Source organism: Aspergillus versicolor (genome assembly GCF_001890125.1).
Source record: "Aspergillus versicolor CBS 583.65 unplaced genomic scaffold ASPVEscaffold_2, whole genome shotgun sequence".
Classification (NCBI taxonomy): Eukaryota; Fungi; Ascomycota; class Eurotiomycetes; order Eurotiales; family Aspergillaceae; genus Aspergillus; species Aspergillus versicolor.
In genome coordinates this window covers 2,036,068-2,055,303 of record NW_024467525.1, presented here as the reverse complement: position 1 = coordinate 2,055,303, position 19,236 = coordinate 2,036,068, and the positions used below count along the sequence as shown (strand labels likewise).

Genomic DNA, 19,236 nt, shown 5'->3' with positions numbered 1-19,236 from the left:
TCTCAATGCCGGCGAGTCCGGGCATCCTGTAACTCAACCACGAGTCATTCCCATTCAAGAGTCCAGTCTTCGCCCCATGCTCCATCCTTTGTAAATTTATCCAGCCCCGTTACGAACAGAGCCTGAGAGGAAACGTCATAATCGGCAGGCACCTGCTGGCCGTTGAAACTTACGGTGGACGGCTCGTTGAAGACGCCCAGAATGGTTACGTTTGCCAATGGGTTGGCTTCCTCCCAATCGCCGTTTGCTGAGACCCTGAGACTCGACCCAGATGCCTCAAAATCGACGTCAAGAGTAGCCTCTGGATGCAGGCTTTCCCCGTCGTCCAGGTATAGCTGCCCTGACGCAGTTCCGTCGCTACTTAACGCTGCTAGCAATGCCCACGGGGTCCGACGAGCGTCTCTTATGGTTAAGGCCGGCTCTTGCATCGGAAGGATACTTCCGCCCCGCACATAAACAGGAATGTGGCCAAGTGGTGCTTGGATTGTCGTGTTGACTCCGGGTTGTGCATCCACTGCAGTCTGCGTGTACCAATCGTACCATATTTCTCCTTGTCCAACACCTGGGAAAACACCCTTAACAGTGTCGACCTGTGGCTCAAGAACGGGAATGACCAGAATAGACGGACCAACCAGGAACTGGTTGTCAATCGCAGCGAGCGTGGGATCATTGGGAAACTCCCAAGCCAGCGCTCGCATAACGGTGGAGGCTGCAGTGTGCGCGTTCTGCATCAACGTATAGAAATATGGCAGCAGGGCATACCGAATCTTCATTGCTGCCTTGGACGCACCAATAACCGAAGCCCACCGATAAGGCTCCTGGGAAATTGCCCCAAGGGCATTATGGTTTCGATAAAATGGGAAAAACGCCGAAAGCTGCATCCACCGGTTGCAAAGTTCCTCGTCGCTATTATAACTAAAACCGCATGTATCAACTCCAAACATCGGCATGCCGAAGAGAGAGAACTGCAATGCCTGCGAGATCGAAAAGTACATGGATGACCATTTTGAGAGGTTGTCACCACCCCAGTGGCCTGCCCATCTCCCTGACCCGGAAAAGGTTGACCGCGCAATGATGAATGGACGCTTGTTTGGCCATATTTGTGTCAAGCCTTGGTAAGTGGCTCGAATGCCCATATGTCCATAGAGGCTGTGTACGTCATATTCGTGATAACCATCTACGTGAGTAGCATTTGGGGAGACTGCATGCACAGCAAGGTCATGGCCGGTCTGAACGTGGTTGATCACATAAGGTGGGTGGTTGATATTACGGACCCCAGGCGTGGGCGATGTGCGCAGGTATGAGCTGGTGGCAGACGTGGAAGTTTCTGTGGCTGCGGCCTGGCTGGAAGAAGCTGCAGACGCGGAAGCAGCTTCGGTAGCGTTGGTCCTCTCAAACCCTTCGGGATACTCAAACACCATGTTTCCAGGTTCTCCGGGTAGCTTGAAAGGCGGATGTGCCGGGTTAAGTGTCCGGTTCTGAGACCCACAGCTTCCCACACAGAAAGACGATACTTCGCCCATGTCGTACCACACGCCGTCGAACTTGACTTTTTCGTACCAAATTACAAGCTCATTGGCCCAGTAATTAGCCGCTTCAGAGTGATGCCAGTCGGGGTACACGGTGTACCCAGGCCAGACAGCCCCAACATAGAGACTTCCATCCGGGTTCTTAAGATAGACATCTTTTGCGGCACCTCTGGTATAAGTGTCATATCTATACAATATTAGCGGCTTACGAATATACTCCGTACAGGTATCTCCAACACCTACGTATCTGATTCGTTCTCGGGATTCGGAATATACAGTGCCGCATCAACAATGGGCACAAAATGGCGTCCACCTGCATGGAGATTATCCAAGAAGGCTTCAGTGTCTTTGTAAGAGAACCGATTCTGGTCGTTGTCAAAATCTCTATAACCATGCATGTAATCTATGTCGGCCCTAAGTAGTGTAAGCAACAAATATATGAGGCGCAAACGAATAGGCGTACCAGAGATATTCCAAGGGAATCTCAAATTTCTCGAAATTGGCAAGGACATCTGCAAATTCTGACCAATTGTTGTAGCCCCATCGGCATTGATGGAAGCCAAGCGTGTCGTATTTTTGCATAGCAGGGAGCCCCACGGTGCTGCGTTGGTACTGCTCCGTTACCTCTGCTACAGTCGGCCCAGAGTAGAAGGTGAGGTCGATACTTCCTCCTATAGTCCGCCATGTCAGACCTTTGGGGTTCAAAATAACCTCCTGGCCATGAGCATTCCTGAGGAAAATCCCGTGCGAGTATGAGACATAGTCTTGCGTGGCATCGGCCTCACTGCTCTTCACGTATGTATGCTCCCCAGTCTGTTCATCGACTGTGTAATATCTGGTATCCACATAGAATGCATGGTGTCCATAGATGTTTCTGGTTAAACCACATTAGCATCTGACAAAAGCCAATTGGCAGATACATACTCATCAATTGGGTTCCCGATGTCGGCCGCATAGGTGGTTAGGGTGGCGTTCCTCAAGAGCCGCAGCTGGTTAATGCGTTCTCCTAGCCCATAAAGATTGTATTCCTCCGGGAGAGTCGTCACGAATTCAATAAATTGATTTTCAAAGACCAACACAGACCCAGCGGTATCGAAAAGGACCTCTCCGGTTGCCCTTCGGGTTACCTGGAAGTTGAAGCTCGGCTCATTGGACCATGACACAGAGAAGTCACTGTGCGACTCCGAAGCGTCTGGAACCGTTTCTGGGCGGGGCACCAATTCCTCTGGGAGAATATACCAAGACTCATTTGACGCGTCCACATAGGTCGGAGTGATTTGTATGTTTAAGCGGTCTGTGTCCTGAAATTGCACCTCCAAGACCAAAGTCTCGACATCTGTCCCATATACATTACACGGTTTTCCTGATAGCTCCAGACTGGCACTAAAGCCATGGGTTGAGTGTTGCACATTGGATGCTCTGTACCCGGGGCAGACGGACTGGGCGTTGACGGCTTGTGGGTCGTCAACATTGGCGATCAGTTTTTCGCCGACATCGACATAGTCGGCGAGAGTGAACTGAGTCCGCTCGGCGGTATCGGTCGCGGTCGCCAAGTTCGAAAGGGGTTTTAAGAGATCCTGTTGAGCCGCGCCAAAAGCGAGGGCGGGAAGTGACGCTCCAGCAAAAAGGTGCCTGAAGCCGACCATGGTGGAGAAGCTCTATCCGATCGTATGATGATCAGCTAGAAACGCCGACCTTTCCTCTATTTATCCTCAAAACTGCCAAAGGTAGTCGGACAAGTCACTGGTGGTCTCGATCATGTTGTGGCACCCCTCCCAGCGCGTGAAGATCATCCGTTCAACCTGGAATGCAAGGGGCGTGTTTGCTGAGTGAATCGACTTTTCGCCCAAGGAGGGGTAGCATCCTGGTATACGGCTGGCATGCTTGAAGTCTTGGAAGCCTGATAATGCGGGGGAGACCGAGGCAACTCCCACGTCACGTCACAGCTTAAGCAGGAAGACCTGAAGCCTGGGGATCGTCAGTCAACGGGCAGTGATTGGCCGGTTTTCCGATAAAAGACCGAGCCTATAATAGAGCAGCTAACACGAAGGATATCAAGGAGCAGGCCGAGCAGCAGCGAAGATGGGGAGACTGGAGGAGTGGAGAGCGAAGTGGAGGAGACTGGGACTCCCCAGAACAGCGTAATATTACCAAAGTTACCGGTGAGCCACTTCGGCTTCCTGACTTCCACTCTGTGTCTGTTGATGCCCCGTTCCTTGTTTCTCTGTTTCTCGATATCTCGCCTGTCCAAGTCCCAACAACGTCACCGCCTGAATACAGAACTGTCATCAACATCAACAGCGCATCCATGGTCCAGCTGTCCGCACGGGCGGCAATGCAATGTGGAGCACTGCACGCCATAAACCCGGCATTCGCACTCAGCCACTGGCAACTGCATCGGTTGTCCTGCCCCATTCAAGTCGTATGCCCTTCGGCTTCCCGACATGGGATCTTAGCGAGCCAGACTACGGATAGGCCGGATATAGACTTTGTAAGGACGCTTTTCCTTGTCTAGTTTGAGTGCACTAGTCATGGTGCGAGCGCTCGTACCGGATGGCAACGGCACTTGGATTCCTGCACAGGGTAAGAGATGCCTTCCATGCTGCAGGGGAAGCCTTCCAGAAAATACCGCATCCTACCTGAGGGTGTCATCCCAGACAATCATCCTGGACTCAGGGGCTTTGGAGTCCGGCTGCTCGCTCAGGCCTCGCTTGTATACTCGACCGCAGCATATGAAAGCGAGAGCCCAGCAAGACTAACGCGAAAAGGTGCGAGGCCTCCAGTTAAACCGTGGAGACCGAAAAGTTGGATGGTGTAACGCGGGGCCTCGCGACTGACTATAGCTGCAGGTGCCACTATAGTGACCATGTATGGAGTCGAGTGGAGTTTAGTGTCACTGCGTATAATCTTTCGCTCATCTTTATCTTCTTGACTCCCCCGCTCGGTTTCCCCAGATTTTCACCTCCCTTGCATGTTCTTCATCTCCAGCGACCCCGTGCTCTTATTCCTACTGTTCTGCGAGAGAGCAATCTCGACAGTATGGCTGCCCCAAATTAGCATTGCTTTGGTTATGCGCAACCGTCCCCACCCTCGTCCTCCCGCATACTCCCAGACTCCAGTTCCCCTCGGTCCGACTGCCATCTATCTGTAATGATGGATTCTGGTCCTACCTCTCCGAAACCTCAGTCCTTTAAACAGGCCTGCGACAATTGCCGGAGGAGAAAAATCAAATGCTCGCGAGAGCTTCCGTGCGACAAGTGCCAGCGCCTGCTCCTTTCCTGTTCCTACAGCGATGTCCTCCGTCGCAAAGGCCCCAAGTTTCGCACACTCTACCCTCTAGCTCCCATCCATCCATTGGTGGCAAGGCAGCGACAGCTTCTTCAGTGTGACCCTCAGCAGTCCCCAACAGAGAGGGAATGGTATGCGGATCCTACAAGCTACCCGATGGGTGGCTCTCCTACACCTCCGCCGTTCACCATGGAAGAACCCCAATATCTCGCCCCTGACCTCCCGGATTCATTCGCCCGACTACCTCCTCCAGAGCTCGTTTCCTCACCAGACTCCTTTAATTCGCTATCGGATTCACCTCCTGCAGTGCTGTATCCTTCCCCGCGAGTTTTGAGCCCACCTGTGCTTTTGGCCCACATTAACGTCTACTTGAAATATATGTTCCCTATAATGCCGGTAGTGCAGAAAGAGGAGCTTCAGCAAGACTGCCACCATCCGGAGCGCCTCTCCCCACAGCGGTATGCGTTCTTGGCTTCTCTTTGCGCCGCTACGCACATTCAGTTAAAACTGGATGGTGTCTCGGAGACCTCCCACCTACAGACTGGTGGTGATGGAAACTCAGTAATGTCTGGCGATGAACTGCTTGCTGAGGCTGTCCGTGCAAGAAAAGACTGCGATCCAATTGAAGACATGAACACCGAAAGTCTTTTAACCTCATTCTTTTTATTTGCTTCATATGGCAACCTGGATCGCCAGGATCACGCATGGTTCTACCTCTGCCAGGCGACGTCAATGATCTTTTCATTAGGGCTCCATCGCGAATCCACGTATTCTGAATTGAATATCGAGGAGGCGGAGCAAAAACGTAGGGTATTTTGGCTCCTGTTCATCACGGAAAGGTATGAAGCCGTCGAAAATTAGACAAAGTGCATTGTTGATTTTATTCCCTATATTCTAGAGGTTACGCATTACAGCAGGCAAGACCGGTGATGCTTCGAACCTCCATCCATAAACCGCAGGTTCTTTGCTCGGACGACCCTATTATGGCGTACGGCTTCATTAACCTCATTGGGGTTTTTGAAAACCTCAGCGTCAACCTTTACGACTGGGTTTCAGCTGGTGGGGGAGATGGAACATCGGAAATGCCGCCTACTTCCATGATCCAAGCAAGCCTGAGCAAACCAATTTCGCTCGACGGGGTCTCAGAAATCCAGAAAGTCGATATCCTCATTACCCAGCAATGGCTGCAAGCTATGATGTGGAAGCTATCAATGACTCGGGCTTCCCAACCGGGCTCACGGACTGAAAACGTCCTGCCTTTTCATCTTCCTGTGGTGGTAGGGAAGGCTGTGTTATCTGTTATCGCGGAGGCCTCACAAGGTGCTGTTGACGCACACGGTATAGGAATGGTTAGTTTTATGGAAAACCCCATTATATAGCACGTCTAATACCTTACTCAGGAGCAAAAGCTGTTCGACCTCGGCATATCAGTCGCAGATGTATCACGCTCACTCTCAGCCAAAGCTGCAAACAGCCTTGCAGAGTCTACCGTCGACCCCCGTGAACTATTATGGGGCATCCTCTCCACGCTCTCCCGAATTCGTGGATCTCAATCATACCTCTTCCCAGCACTGCTCGAACGATGTAAAGGCATGATGGGCTTCGATTTCCCGCTTACTATAAGCGATTTTCTCCCTCCTCTTCCCGCCACCTCCTCATCCGCACCTATGCCACCATGGCAAGCAACCAACAATAACAATAGCCAAACCGCCAGCAGTTCCTGGGAGATGCGATCTCCTCCTGATAGCACTCATGATCAGAACAATGATCCAGCCTCAGGGATACTTACGCCGTCGGAACTTCCGTTTCAATCTGGGCGGCTGCTGACCTGATGTGCTATATGAGTCGACCCTCGCGACTCTTTACTATACAGCTGCATTTTCTCCAGCCTTGTATATTCATGATCATTTCTTTATATATATGACGAGAAACTGGACTCTCAGATTATTATGCACCGATTGTATGCATCTCTATATATATTTCACCCCTTTCGACTATTTTCTACCTACTTACGCCCTGCACTTCTCTCTTCGTGTATCTATTATTTCCCCCTTTTCTCTCTTCCGCCATACCTACACATCAATCCCTAGTCCGGTGATGAACAAGGAACGATCAACGACCTGACAAAACACGGACATACAATACCATATAGAGAATCCAACGAATGACTTAACTTTAACCCACCTAGCAGTATTGGCACCCAAACCACTTCCTTAACCAAGGTAGAATCTGATTAAAGGACCCAGTCCATTCCTTAGCTTCCCCCGCCATTCTCCATCCTCATTCCCCAACCCTAATCCAAAAAGTCGGGCCGGAAGACAAAAATGTCAGATTAACACGCGTTCATTGCGTCAAGCATGCCTAATGACTTAACTCAAATTCTTCACTTGGACTCATCTACCTTGGGAAGTTGGGATTGACAAGGTGAATACGTAGATACTAGTCTGGTTCTGAGACCCTAGTTCGGTTACTGTTATGTCGGCCCGACATCGAGTCCACGAGGATCCAAGCCTGGTTTGAGTGCGCAGCTCTTGATAAAAAGACAGGCCGGTGGGGAGATCGAGCTAGTTCCTTAGCCTTTTAGGCTGCGTCATAGTAATTAATAAAGAGAAAGAAGGTTTTAATTCTTGCCTTTCTAGAAGCATAGAATACGTAGTAACTGGTAGATCACTTATTGTTCCACTCACTCAGCAGTTGTACACTTGACTTTCATTTTCAAGACGTGCTGCGAGGGCCAAAAATCTCCAATAGTTACGGCTTGCGGGCACCTCGACCTCACAGTTGGTCTACGGTTGGATTTGGAAAAGATTTTCAAATAATTTTTCAATTTTCATATTAGATTTAATGTTGCGGTTGACGACTCAATCATCACCATGGAAAAGACAAGACGACCCCTGCGCCTGATTTGAACGTTTTGTGCAGTGGGGCGACGGCAGCGTTTGAATTAGATGTACAGCGAAGCGAAATAGGAACAGAGAAAGGGATAAGAGAAAGAGAAAAAAAAAAAAAAAAAAGCTGCGGTATCATCGAGACATGGAATCAAAAGTCATAATCTAGTACCGTGGCGGTTACCCCCTTTTGGGTATTGAGAAGACTGCAGTCTATATGAAGTCGACGATTTATGCAAGTGCGGCGATGCTGGCTGCGGAAAGGGTATGATAGAATAAATGGATAGAAACGGGAGAAAGCGGAATCACTGCCTTTGCCAAACCAGTTCCATGATTTGATCGCCATCTTCAGGGTCGCGGTGGATGTACCATTGTCGGACTTGGTCCGTGTCCATGATCGAGTCCGCCATTATATAGCTGATCTTCCCCTCGTCCCTGTCACGTAGAGGTCCAAGTTCGTGCATGAATGCATCGCGGTCCGGGTCGTGATCACCGTCCCAAGTGAGCTCCATCGATATGTCGTCAGGGCTGATTTCTCGACTGTATTTGGTTATCGAAAATCCGTTGGTCAGGATCCAGCCATCAGAGAATCGCCATTTCTTCAAGAGACAAGCTTCGCCGCAAACTTCACTGATTTTGCTGAGCTTTGCCATATCCGTATTAAACCATGACTTCCAGTGATGCACCGAGAGGGGCGGCTGCCTCGCAGCTTCGAAGAATCCCGAGGCGTCACCTCGGAAGTCCAGTTGTCGCAATCGGTGATCGATGGTTAAATGCGCACTTGAGTGTTGGTAGACACAAAGCGAAATTCTTCGGTCACCTGTGTGTATCATTTGTTGGCAGGCTTCGAAGACTTCGGGTTCGCTCAGCCGTTGAACTAGAGGGCGAGATAGGAAAACGCCAGCGCCTCCGTATCCCATGAGTCCAAATATACCGATCTGTGGAACACTTTCTGACACGCCGCCGACATATGTTGGTTGTGTATGATCGTACTTCTCGAAAGCCTCAATCAGGGCAGGCATTGAAAGGAAGAATGTGTCGTCATCGATAATGCAGGACCAACGAGTTACCTCCCGCAGGTTCTGAGCCAAATGGGAAACCAGTGAAAAATACCGGGTCTGATATTCATCGTTGGACTGTGTCACAGACAGGTTGATCCCAAGTGCTTCCGCCTTGGCTAGCACCTCAGGCACCCGGTTATCTGGCTCGATTAGCGCAAAGATGCGGACTCCCGTGCGGCTGGCCCAATGAGTAAATGCATCGAGGGACTCATTCAGTCTTTCCAGTGTTGTGGCAACACCAAAGTCGAAGTGGGAACCATCCACATGCCGTGTGCGGCGCGGTGTTCGCAATGCAATCTGGTTTCCAATAGAGCAATCGCTCTGCAATGCGTTCTCCGCCGTCTGTGATGTCTTTTTGGCACTTTGGTCAAACAAAGGAGTGTCAAGAGCTTGGGTCAGAGGTAGGTTATCCGGGGACTGGATAGCCACCACCTCCCGGCGCAAATACTGAGACAGCTTTGTCACCCCAAGGCGCTCTAGGACGGTGAAATCGGGCTCACAGCCGACATGAGCGGTAAGTGTGATATTCGGCTTGGCGGGATCATCTGGTATATGAACAATGTCCGGTTCATGTCTAAACCGCGGACCGAAAAGGAAGAACGCTCCCACCAAGCAGGCGACGAGGAAGTAGCGTGCGAACTTCTTCTTCCAAACTCGTGATGAATTCATCGGGGACGGGTCCCGTATGCTGAACTTGTTGGACATGGCCCGGAGATAAAAGTACTTATTGTGTGTATTAATAGCGGGTGCGGTTCTAGTGCATTCGCATCGCGAGCAGCCAGACCGCACGGTGGAGAGGGTGGTGGAGGCCGGGGACGGAAGAGGCAGTCGAGGAGAGGTAGGTAGCGACCGGTGGGTTCGACTGGCAAAGGATGGGCGAAGGATGGAGAGGGAGGGAGAGACGGAGAGAGAGAGAGAGAGAGAAAAGCGAGAGGCAAGAGGATATTACTCTCGGCGTGGAAGAGAGTAAGGAGGAGGAAACCGGAGGGACGAAGACGGAGTGGCCAGGGACGAAGACGGGGGCGAAAGATAAAAAAGAACCGAAGGGTCCGGCCAGACTGCGAATTATCATCTGCAGACCAGCAAGCGCTGGTAAAGGGGGGCGCCGCGATCCACTTCCTCGTTTTGCGGGAGGTTGCTTGTGTCGGGCGACGACTGGCCTCTTTTACTTGCTGTCCCTGTTGGAGCCGCGCGTCAGATTCTTAATCCTTGTGGTGCTGATGCAGCGACTTTGCATTGCAGTTCGCCCGATCTCTGCGTTCTGCTTGCAAGACTACGGGCTACAGCCTCGTTCGCGAGCATTGCGAGGTCAGCCCTACCGTCTGGTTTGGAGACCCTCGCAGCTTGCCCAGCGAAGCTCCAGTTGCAGACAGCTTCAAACAACTTCCAAGCCGGATAGGCTGTTGATGACGCGTTGCGGGTGATGATCCTGACGGAGAGCGGCTGGTTGCGACCCACGGCATCTTGGCGGTTGGAGGTTGGAACAAGAGGGCTGACCAGTGACGATGGCATCCGACGATGCTGTCGTAACGATGAGATTCTGCTGCCATCGTCCTCTACCGTAGTACTGCTACTGCTAACTACAACGCTGTCCTGCACTGGCAGCCAGCGCAGTCCTGGAGTGGCAAGAGGTCATGCAGCTGGCAGGGCTGTGCACGGCGTGTTTTATTGGTGTTCTATTATTGGACAAGGTCGGGATCTCAATTGCTGTCAGTGCGATATCCGATAGCATATCCGGACTCTGTATGCAGCAGTGCCACGGCCGGCTTCCAAGTTTTTGCCCCGATGGCCCTGTTCCCCCGCATGGAGCCACTCAGTGTCTTCGACTAGATCCTTGTGCACTTCATCTGATAATCGCGTGATGCCATCATTGCATGCCCCGCACTGCTTTACAGGTTTCATGCTTGAACTCTCTCCGTTGTCAGGAGAACATCAACGCAAGACGCCGGCCAGATGTAGCAGCCCATCGGAGCCACGAGTGTCCCTGGACCTCCAAATCCTCCGCGGTGGCAACGCAGAAATAGCCTGACGGTTGCGGAACTTGTGGAGCAGATCCGTCGACACCTGAGGCACTAGTTCCACTTCAGGATGGCACCTTCCGGATTGGTCTAGCGCCAGATGACTACTTTCTGAGTAAGCACACAGGGCAACTACGATACCGCGTAGCAGCCACTTGCGCAGAAATTCCTAATCGGGAAATGTTCATCCCGCACTGCACAATTGGCATCAAGCGATATTTCGTTAGATCTGATACGGGCTTGCAACACTCAGTATATGGAACTATTTGACGACTAAAGGTCTCTTCACATAACCGGCCCCTTTCCGGGCAACGATATCCTTCCCACCCCCCCGGCCTCTCCGCGCTCCACCGGGCCTACGAAACCGCCATGTCCACTCAGTCCTTGAGCTCGTTACTCTCCAGGGCGTCCATTGACGATCATGAAGAAGTTCTTCGCTCCTGCGATGCTGCGCTAGCCAAGTCCAAGTCCGATCTCCAGGCACAACATGTGAAGGTGGTCGCTTTGTTAAAACTTGACCGCTATGAGGATTGTCTACGTGTTTTTGAAGATGGTGGGGACAAATTGAAACAGAAGGCTGCCCTGGAATATGGCTACGCTCTATACAAAACCGGACATCCCGATTCAGCCATTGACGTGGTTTCGAGTCTCGCCGACGACCGGGGCGCACGTCATCTGGAAGCCCAGGCCGTATGTTCTCTTGAGCTATCTATGAATTGGATGTGCGGCTAACTTGATTCCTTTACTTAGACGTACCGGGCCGAGAAATTTCGTCGCACAGCGGAGATCTACCAAGGACTTGGCCGGGATGCGGTGTCAACGGCGAACGAGGAACACGATTTGCGAATCAACTCCTGGGCGGCGGATGCACAGCTGCAGTGGAAGGGCCACCCCGAGTCTGTTCGCCATGCCAGGCCTACGAGGGACGACCTAGAGGCATTTGAGACGGTTTATAACGCTGCTTGTCTAAGCATTGCGAAGGGGGAATTCGACCAAGCCGGGATTCTCTTGAAGCGCGCTAAAGGTGAGAATAATTCAAAGTCAGGAACTGGATTTCAGCAGCTGATACGGTCTCTATAGAGCTTTGCCGCACGTCAGAGGATCTTACTCCAGAAGATAGAGATGCCGAATTGCTTCCGATTGCTGTACAGCAGCTGTATGTTCTGATCTGCCAAGGGAAATCGGAGGAAGCGGAGTCCATACTGGAAGAAATATCAATCAAAGAGTATGCCGATGGTGGACATGTGAAATGAACCATAGCTTACGGAAATAACAGAATCCCCGAGTTGTCGACGAGAAGAATCGGTCAGAACAATGCCACGATCGCCCGCGGAAATTCGGCAAACCCATATGCTCTGTACAAGGCACTCCACGAGGTGCCCGACTCTTCGGATAACGACAAGCTATTCGACTACCAGCATAATTCCATAACGGGCAACCTTCATGCGGTCGACCTTCTTGTCCACAAATACGATGGTATCATTCGATCTACTTCAAAGGCTCTTTCCCGGGCCCCTTATCCATCCACAGATGCTAGTACGAATCTCCTATCAGTCTACAACGTAGCGGCACACGCAAAGGGCGAGACGGGGGCAACAGCGCTAAAGGCAATCCTGGCTGCGGTTGAAAGACGGCCAAAAGATTTCGGCCTAGTACTTACTGCAGTACAAATTTACGTCAGCCTGGGCAATACTACGTCCGCAATAGCCACCTTAGAGAAATCGCTCCAACTCGTCGACGAGTCCATCTCTGAACAGGACAAGGAAATACGCTTCAACCCCGGCTTGCTAAGTGTTCTTATTGCCCTATACAGACGCGAAGGCCGAAAGACCCAGATCAGATCCGAACTGGCCAAGGCCGCAGCTTTCTGGAGAGGCCAGGCTACCCAGCCCGCATCATTGCTGCGCGCAGCAGGTGCAGCTCTACTACACTCCTCGCTCACATCGGATTCAGCCCAAGCTGCAGAGTTATTCAAGTCTCTGTACGAGAAGACACCAGATGATCTGTTTGCTGTCGCTGGCTACGTAGCCTCTCACGCAGCCATTGACCACTCCCAAGTCGAAGCTCAAGCCAAATACCTCCCCTCGGTTGACGACCTAATTTCCGACGTTGACATCGCCTCTCTTGAGGCTGCCGGTGTCTCCGCATCCTCATCTACCGCGGCCGCAACCGCGGCTGCAATCGCCGGAGCAAGGAAGCGACCCGCAGCCAACAGAGAGGGCGCAGTGAAGCGGATCCGCAAGTCCCGTCTCCCCAAGGACTACGACCCGAGCAAGTCTGCCGACCCAGAACGATGGCTGCCTCTTCGTGATCGATCGACGTACCGGCCCAGAGGTCGCAAGGGCAAGCAGCGCGCTGCAGAGCGGACACAGGGAGGAGTGGTCAGCGAGAAATCGGAAGAGACTACGCCGTCTGGAAATCAGCAGCAGAAGCCCCAAGGTGGTGGTGGGGGTGGTAACTCGAAGAAAAAGAAGAAGGGAAAACGGTAGATTATTGTGCATGCCTGCTGGTCAACGGTCTATCAGCTTAGGCTTGCAGGGCCGCATCATCATTTAGCATCAACATACTTCTACCTAGTTAACGCGGAACGGCATATCAGCTTCAATATACCGTGTACATTACCTTGACGGATAGAAATGTCTATAAGAGCAGAACCCGAAATGCATTCTTATCCAATTAGCGGCACAACACGCCTATTACAAATTAGTTCTCCATCCAACCTAAGCAAACACAACCCAAGAGCGTCATAATCATAAAATATCGTGATTTAACCAAGTGGAGTACGGATTGTTCCACACTGCCGGTTATACTGTTCAAATATCGTCTGGAACAGCTTGATATCCTGTAGTGAATCCTTCGCCGTCGTTTTTGCCTCCTTCCCCTCAACCAAGTAGGCATATAACGCCCTCAACTCCTGCTCGTATGCCTCCTCCCACGTACTCACCGTCTCGGTCTGCATCAACCCTCCGCGCCCATCCGCCTTCTCAACAACGACACGCACCGGCTGCCCTCGTGCGTACGGCAGGTCATAGTGTATCGTTACGGTCTTGTTCTGTCCATATATCGCCAATTGCGCATCGCATCGCGGCACGCCGTCCGTCCCGGCTTCATACATCAACGTAAAGGGGTGGAGTTCGCTCACGCCTCCGTTATAGTGAAATAGCGCGGAGTAGAACGGCTCGTTGACGGAGATATTCGACACCGCATCCGGGTACCCTAGGGTATCTCGCATGAGACCGAGATCGTGACAGCCCAGCGAGGCAAGGAATCGGCTCAGTGCAACGCGCTCTTGGTTCGGTTGTTCGTCTTCACCGAAGATTTCCTCCATTAGGTTGCGGAGACGAGCGATTCTATCTTTGCTGCTTGCTCCTGGTTTCTGGCGGGTTTGGTCTCGTGTTGTGGTATCCTCGTTATAGTGATTATAGCCATTGGTGCCTATACTGAACCTTGGAACTTGCAGGCTATTATTATTGTTGTTGTTGTTGCTGGTAGGGGTAGTGTTATTAGTTGCTGTATGCGCCACGTGTGGCCCGGCAATCATCCTTAACCGCGCATAGTGAATCCTTTCCAACCCAGAAACCTCCTCCTTGAAGACGTTCTCAAAGCAAGGTGCGTATCGCCTGGCGCTCGCAACAAACACCCGGGCCCCATTCGGGGCTTCCCGCTCGGCGTCGAGGATGCGCCTTGCGGAGGGGATACTCAAGCTGACAGGCGTTTCGACCATGACATGCTTGCCTGCTTGGAGAGCGGCGATTGTGTAGAGTTCATGGTACTCATTTGGCATGAAGTTGAGGATGAGGTTTATGGAAGGGGACGTAAGAATTTCATTTAGGCCTGGGGATGGGAATAAAGATGAGGACTCTGGGTCGGAGGAGTATACAGCCTCGATGGTGTAGAGTTTTGGTAGGGCGTTGAGGGCCGGTATGTAAATTGTCTGTACTGGATGGGCTCCTGAAGTTAGGATGCCGACGTGAAGGGGTTCGGCCATATTGGTATCGCAGTGAAGACACTGCTATAGTAGTGCCGCGACCGGTATAGAATGAGTATATTGAAATCTTGGCTTATGGGAAGTGCAAATAGCCTCAGAGACAAGTGACAGGGACAAGTACCGCAGCTGCGCACGGTGTACATTTTTTTCTACAAGGTTTTTGTATCTGAAGGTTGCTTCCACCATGACATCAGAGGTCATCTGCTGACAACTCTGTGTAGCACTGCAGGATTATATCGATTGGTGGTGCACGTCTTGACAACGCTTTGCTTTTGTTTGATTTGAGCGGTATATAGATCCGCGCGGAGTAGTTGGATATGATGACGATGGCGAGGGTACTTTTGACAGTCGGGAATCGGCATCTTATGGCTGCAAAGTAGTGAAGCAGCCCTGCTTGAATATCAGTACCTGAAGGATGAAGACAGGTGGCACCCGGAGAGGTCAACCTTGGGTCATCGGTCTGAAGATTGCTGGTTGATGTCATGGGTGGCATGAGTACGATTCAGCCTTAAGGGAACTGTGGCTGAGCGAGTTTCCAGGACAGTGTGCTACGATGATGGAGTATGATGCTTCGTATCCAGGCGAGGCAGTGTTGAGCTGGCGGGTCTCTTTTGCGATCCCTGGTGGAGCGGTTCCTGAGAGCTGTTTGGATCCGCAGCTGAGCCTTCCATCATCATCATCGGCCGGCCATCTTCTCTTATTTATTCCTGGGCTCTTTTGCCATCACCCATCTTCCCCGGCCTTCCCTTCGCCGTCATCAATTGTTTCTTTTCTTTTTTTATCGACTATAAACCGCCACCATGGGAGTAAGTCTGCCTGTCTTGATATCGTATAAGAGTGCTACCCCGCGCCTTCCTGTTTGCCCCGCTACCTGGCATCTTCCATACCATCATCACTCTTGTCACCTGTGAAACAGAAACAAGAATCCAGCCAGAGAAGATAACTGACTGCTGCAACTTTGCATCATCGGCATAGTTCGCCTCCAAGATCGCCAACGCGCAGATGAACTCCAACTCCGGCTCCGGCGTCTATGGGGGAGCTCCCCCTACCGGATACACGGGCGGCCCTCCTCCTGCTGGTGGATATGTAAGTCCAACATTGGCAATGTTGATGCCTTGCCATCCAGTGTTCACTGCCCCTCTCTCGCTCCAGTTTTTTTGGGCCTCCCAGCTAATGATCGTGATTCCATCTTCAGCAGCAGAAGCCTCAGCAGTCTCAGCAGCAGCAACCTCAGCAGTATCAGGCTTATCCTGGTGGATCGGTAAGCTAGGTTTTTTTTTTCTCGTGGTTTCTTTTTTCCTTTCATCTTTCTGCCACTCGTGTGTGACTCGTTCTTTTGTTTGTTTGCTTGACGTTTTACGTGTTCTTGTCTTCATCTTCGTCACATTATTCATCCACTGCCCCTCATCAGCCCTCCTGTCCGTCCGATTAACGAACTTTCGTCATCCCCTCTTCATTTATTTTCAACCGTCTCCTTTGCAATCTGAAGGCATGTCTCGCCCGTATCCCGGCCAAGGCTATCCTCCTCAAGGACCGCCGCCTAATCAGCTGCGTCCGGGTCCTTCTCCGTCGCCTTATCCGCCATCCCCGCAGCAGCCACAGCAGTACCAGCCGTATCCCCCGGTTCCTCCAAACAAACCTTCGCCTTCGCCTGCGTACTCGGGGGGTCCGCCTCAAGCATATTCTCCGGCACCCTACTCACCACATACGCCGCAGCCCCAGGCCTATTCGCCAACACCCCCCTACGGAGGCGCCCCGCAGTATAGACAGGCCCCTCCTCAAAATTACGCACAAACCCCGCCTCCCACGCAGCCTTATGGAGCGCCCGGACCAAATTATCCCCCGCAGCCACAGCCTTATGTATAGATTGTCCCAAACGCCTCTTCTGTTTTACTTTTTTTTGTCGACTTGGTTATATTTATTGTTGTCTTTTCTTCTTCATCTTCTTTTTTTTCTCAAAACAATGTTATTGACAGAAAGCTAACAAAGAGTGTTACAGTCTTCAGGTTACCCCCCTCAGCCGCCCCAGAACGCGCCCTACCCTCCCCAAAATGCATCTTACCCCCCTGGCCCCCCCGGCCCCCCTGGAGGCCCTCCTCGTCCTCAACAAGGCCCCCCCGGAGGTCAGTTCGGGCCACCTGGCGGTCCCGGCGGCGCACCTGTTGGGCCTGCCACTCCACAACAGCTCGACGCTTACCGAGGGCTCTTGATTGCAACAATTCAAGAGAAAGGCCTTCAGTCTTTCTACCCTCCTGATAAGCTGGATAGGCTGGTACAAGGTTTGTCTAGAGATGGGCCTGCCAAGGTTAACAGGATCGTGAACGAGTTTAATCTGCCTATGGAAATAGCCATGGATGTTATCAAGCTTTCGCTCTATGACATTGTCCTCTACGTTGATGACAGCGGCTCAATCGAGTTCGAGGAGAGAGGCGTGAGAAAGGAGCAGCTGAAACAAATCCTCGGCATTGTTGCGACGGTGGCCTCCACTTTCGATGAGGATGGTATCAACCTGCGTTTCATGAACAACGATTTCATGCAAAACAACATTCGCAACGCGCAAGAGGTGGAACAAGTCATTTCCAATATACGCTTCTCCGGCATGACGCCATTAGGGACTGCGCTGAGGGCCAAGGTGCTTGAACCCATGATCATAGGCCCGGCAAGAGCCGGTCGCCTGCAGAAGCCGGTTCTGGTCATCACAATTACCGATGGACAGCCAGCTGGAGAATCCCAGGATGCTGTGTCGCAGGGAATTCGCAACACTGTTGATGAGGTTTCGAGGACTCCGTACGGGCGAGGTGCGGTTGCGTTCCAGTTCTCGCAGGTTGGAAATGATACCAGGGCCCGCGACTTCCTCGGTAGTCTGGATGAAGATCCCAGCATTGGTGGCTTTATTGACTGCACATCCAGTAAGTTCAAAAGCGTTCTTAGGAATGATGATGCATGAAATAACAAGATTGCTAGATTTCGAGGTCGAGCAGGACGAAATGTCGCGTGCTAACCCACCTGTCCACTTGACTCGTGAGCTGTGGTGCGCGAAGCTGATGCTTGGTTCTATCGATGCCTCCTACGATGTCAAGGACGAAGCCAGCAGTGCTCCACCCCGTCCAGGGCCTCCTCCGGGTCAGTTCAGTGGTTACAGCCAACCTCCCGCACCAAGCTACGGATCGTCTGCGCCCTTCAACCCGGGACAACAGGCCTACAGTCCCGCACCCTACCCCCCATCTAGCCAAGCACCAGGTGGCTATGGGCAGCAACCACCATACGGACAACAGCCACCATATGGGCAGCAACCGCCATACGGGCAGCCACCGCAGGGACAGCCGCCGCAACCTTATGGCCAGCCGCCGCAACAACCTCCACAGCCTTATGGTCAACAGCAGTACGGTCAGCCACCGCAGCCCCCGTATGGACAACGGCCTCAGGGTCCTCCGTCTGGTTACCCGGGACAGCAACCCCCTTACGGGCAGCCGCCTAGATATTGAGTAGGTGGGCAGGGGCGAAATAGTTAGAGCGGTTGAGTGAACGACTGTAACCTTTATGATGATTTTTCTTTTGCTTGTTGTCGTGTCTGCTACCCAAGCATGTTCTGTAACAGGTTTGCCGCGGTGGCAAAGGGACGGAATGGGGAGTAGATAGGGCCCCAAGAGCATTGTTTTGTTGACCCATGATTGTTACTCAAATGAAAACGCGATATGAATTTTAAACAACGTTGTTGATGTCTCAGGCGCAGGTAAGGAGCGCGCTGGAGATCATGTGATGAGTTCGTAGGACAAGCGGCCGGTGCCAATTTTAGCGGCGGACCGAACTGCGAGATGGAAGTTTCTCCGACCGGCCAAGGCCCTACTGCACACTCCAGTGCCCCGCAGGCCCTTCGACTGCGCGGCCATGGGTTTCGCGAATCGAGAAGCCTCAAAAAGCGCCTCAGGCAGAGTCTGAGGATGAGCCAGCAAACGAGAGGGATGGTTGGCAAATAAATCGATAGGATGTGGGAACAGCTGGGGACGAGACCCTGAGGCAGTGCAGAGGCAGGCAGCAGAATCTGGACGGCGGTGGGCCACTGACAGCCAACTTAATTATAGTAGCTAATATGGCGGCGATGGCGACGCTTGCGGAGAAATTCCCAGCAAACACCTCTCAGGCCGCAACTTCGAAGCCTCGCACGCAATAAGAAAAGTCACAAGAGACTGCACCCTGTAGACTCGACTGACTTGACTGGGTTGCCACAGGACTCGCGGGTGCCTGGCAGAACCGTTGGAAAATTAGAGTATGGGCTGGTCGCCTCCACCGACTCCAACAAGGTTACGCGGTGTCCAACGAGGGCGCTTCTTTGGCTGTGGTTCGAGATCCAAGACTGCGCCCGCCCAGCCTGAAACTGGGGTTTACGTTGCCTCAGACCTGGCGGGCTGCCTCAAGTTTCGACAATTCAATTCTTCCTTCCTTCCACTCCGCTATAGTGCCTTT

General features: G+C 52.1%; 6 protein-coding genes across 6 annotated transcripts; 3 read left to right on the top strand and 3 right to left on the bottom strand.

Moving 5' to 3' along the window:
* Positions 1–44: 44 nt before the first annotated feature.
* Positions 45–3,175, bottom strand: ASPVEDRAFT_50237 (glycoside hydrolase family 31 protein; the record flags this gene model as incomplete). The annotated part of the gene is made up of 4 exons (XM_040814281.1): positions 45–1,716; positions 1,773–1,943; positions 1,993–2,403; positions 2,454–3,175. The coding sequence occupies 4 exons, from the start codon at positions 3,173–3,175 to the stop codon at positions 45–47; spliced, it is 2,976 nt and encodes a 991-aa protein (XP_040664318.1).
* Positions 3,176–4,509: 1,334 nt separating this feature from the next.
* Positions 4,510–7,080, top strand: ASPVEDRAFT_161882 (putative C6 transcription factor (AmyR)). The gene is made up of 3 exons (XM_040808593.1): positions 4,510–5,656; positions 5,716–6,166; positions 6,218–7,080. Exons 1-3 carry the CDS (start codon positions 4,680–4,682, stop codon positions 6,647–6,649), a joined length of 1,860 nt encoding a protein of 619 aa, XP_040664317.1. The 5' UTR covers positions 4,510–4,679; the 3' UTR covers positions 6,650–7,080.
* A 622-nt stretch (positions 7,081–7,702) lies between these two features.
* On the bottom strand, positions 7,703–9,830 carry ASPVEDRAFT_470816 (glycosyltransferase family 31 protein). Its single transcript, XM_040813700.1, has one exon. The coding sequence runs from the start codon at positions 9,469–9,471 to the stop codon at positions 8,011–8,013; it is 1,461 nt and encodes a 486-aa protein (XP_040664316.1). The 5' UTR covers positions 9,472–9,830; the 3' UTR covers positions 7,703–8,010.
* Positions 9,831–11,153: 1,323 nt separating this feature from the next.
* Positions 11,154–13,273, top strand: ASPVEDRAFT_123790 (signal recognition particle subunit SRP72; the record flags this gene model as incomplete). The annotated part of the gene is made up of 4 exons (XM_040806116.1): positions 11,154–11,474; positions 11,535–11,808; positions 11,865–12,009; positions 12,061–13,273. 4 exons carry the CDS (start codon positions 11,154–11,156, stop codon positions 13,271–13,273), a joined length of 1,953 nt encoding a protein of 650 aa, XP_040664315.1.
* Positions 13,274–13,551: 278 nt separating this feature from the next.
* Positions 13,552–14,772, bottom strand: ASPVEDRAFT_126053 (Gfo/Idh/MocA family oxidoreductase; the record flags this gene model as incomplete). Its single annotated transcript, XM_040806325.1, has 2 exons — positions 13,552–14,160; positions 14,239–14,772. The coding sequence occupies 2 exons, from the start codon at positions 14,770–14,772 to the stop codon at positions 13,552–13,554; spliced, it is 1,143 nt and encodes a 380-aa protein (XP_040664314.1).
* Positions 14,773–15,419: 647 nt separating this feature from the next.
* Positions 15,420–18,497, top strand: rfeF (putative transcription factor RfeF). Its single transcript, XM_040813702.1, has 6 exons — positions 15,420–15,578; positions 15,748–15,858; positions 15,992–16,033; positions 16,772–17,681; positions 17,737–18,100; positions 18,344–18,497. Exons 1-6 carry the CDS (start codon positions 15,573–15,575, stop codon positions 18,405–18,407), a joined length of 1,497 nt encoding a protein of 498 aa, XP_040664313.1. The 5' UTR covers positions 15,420–15,572; the 3' UTR covers positions 18,408–18,497.
* Positions 18,498–19,236: the final 739 nt, after the last annotated feature.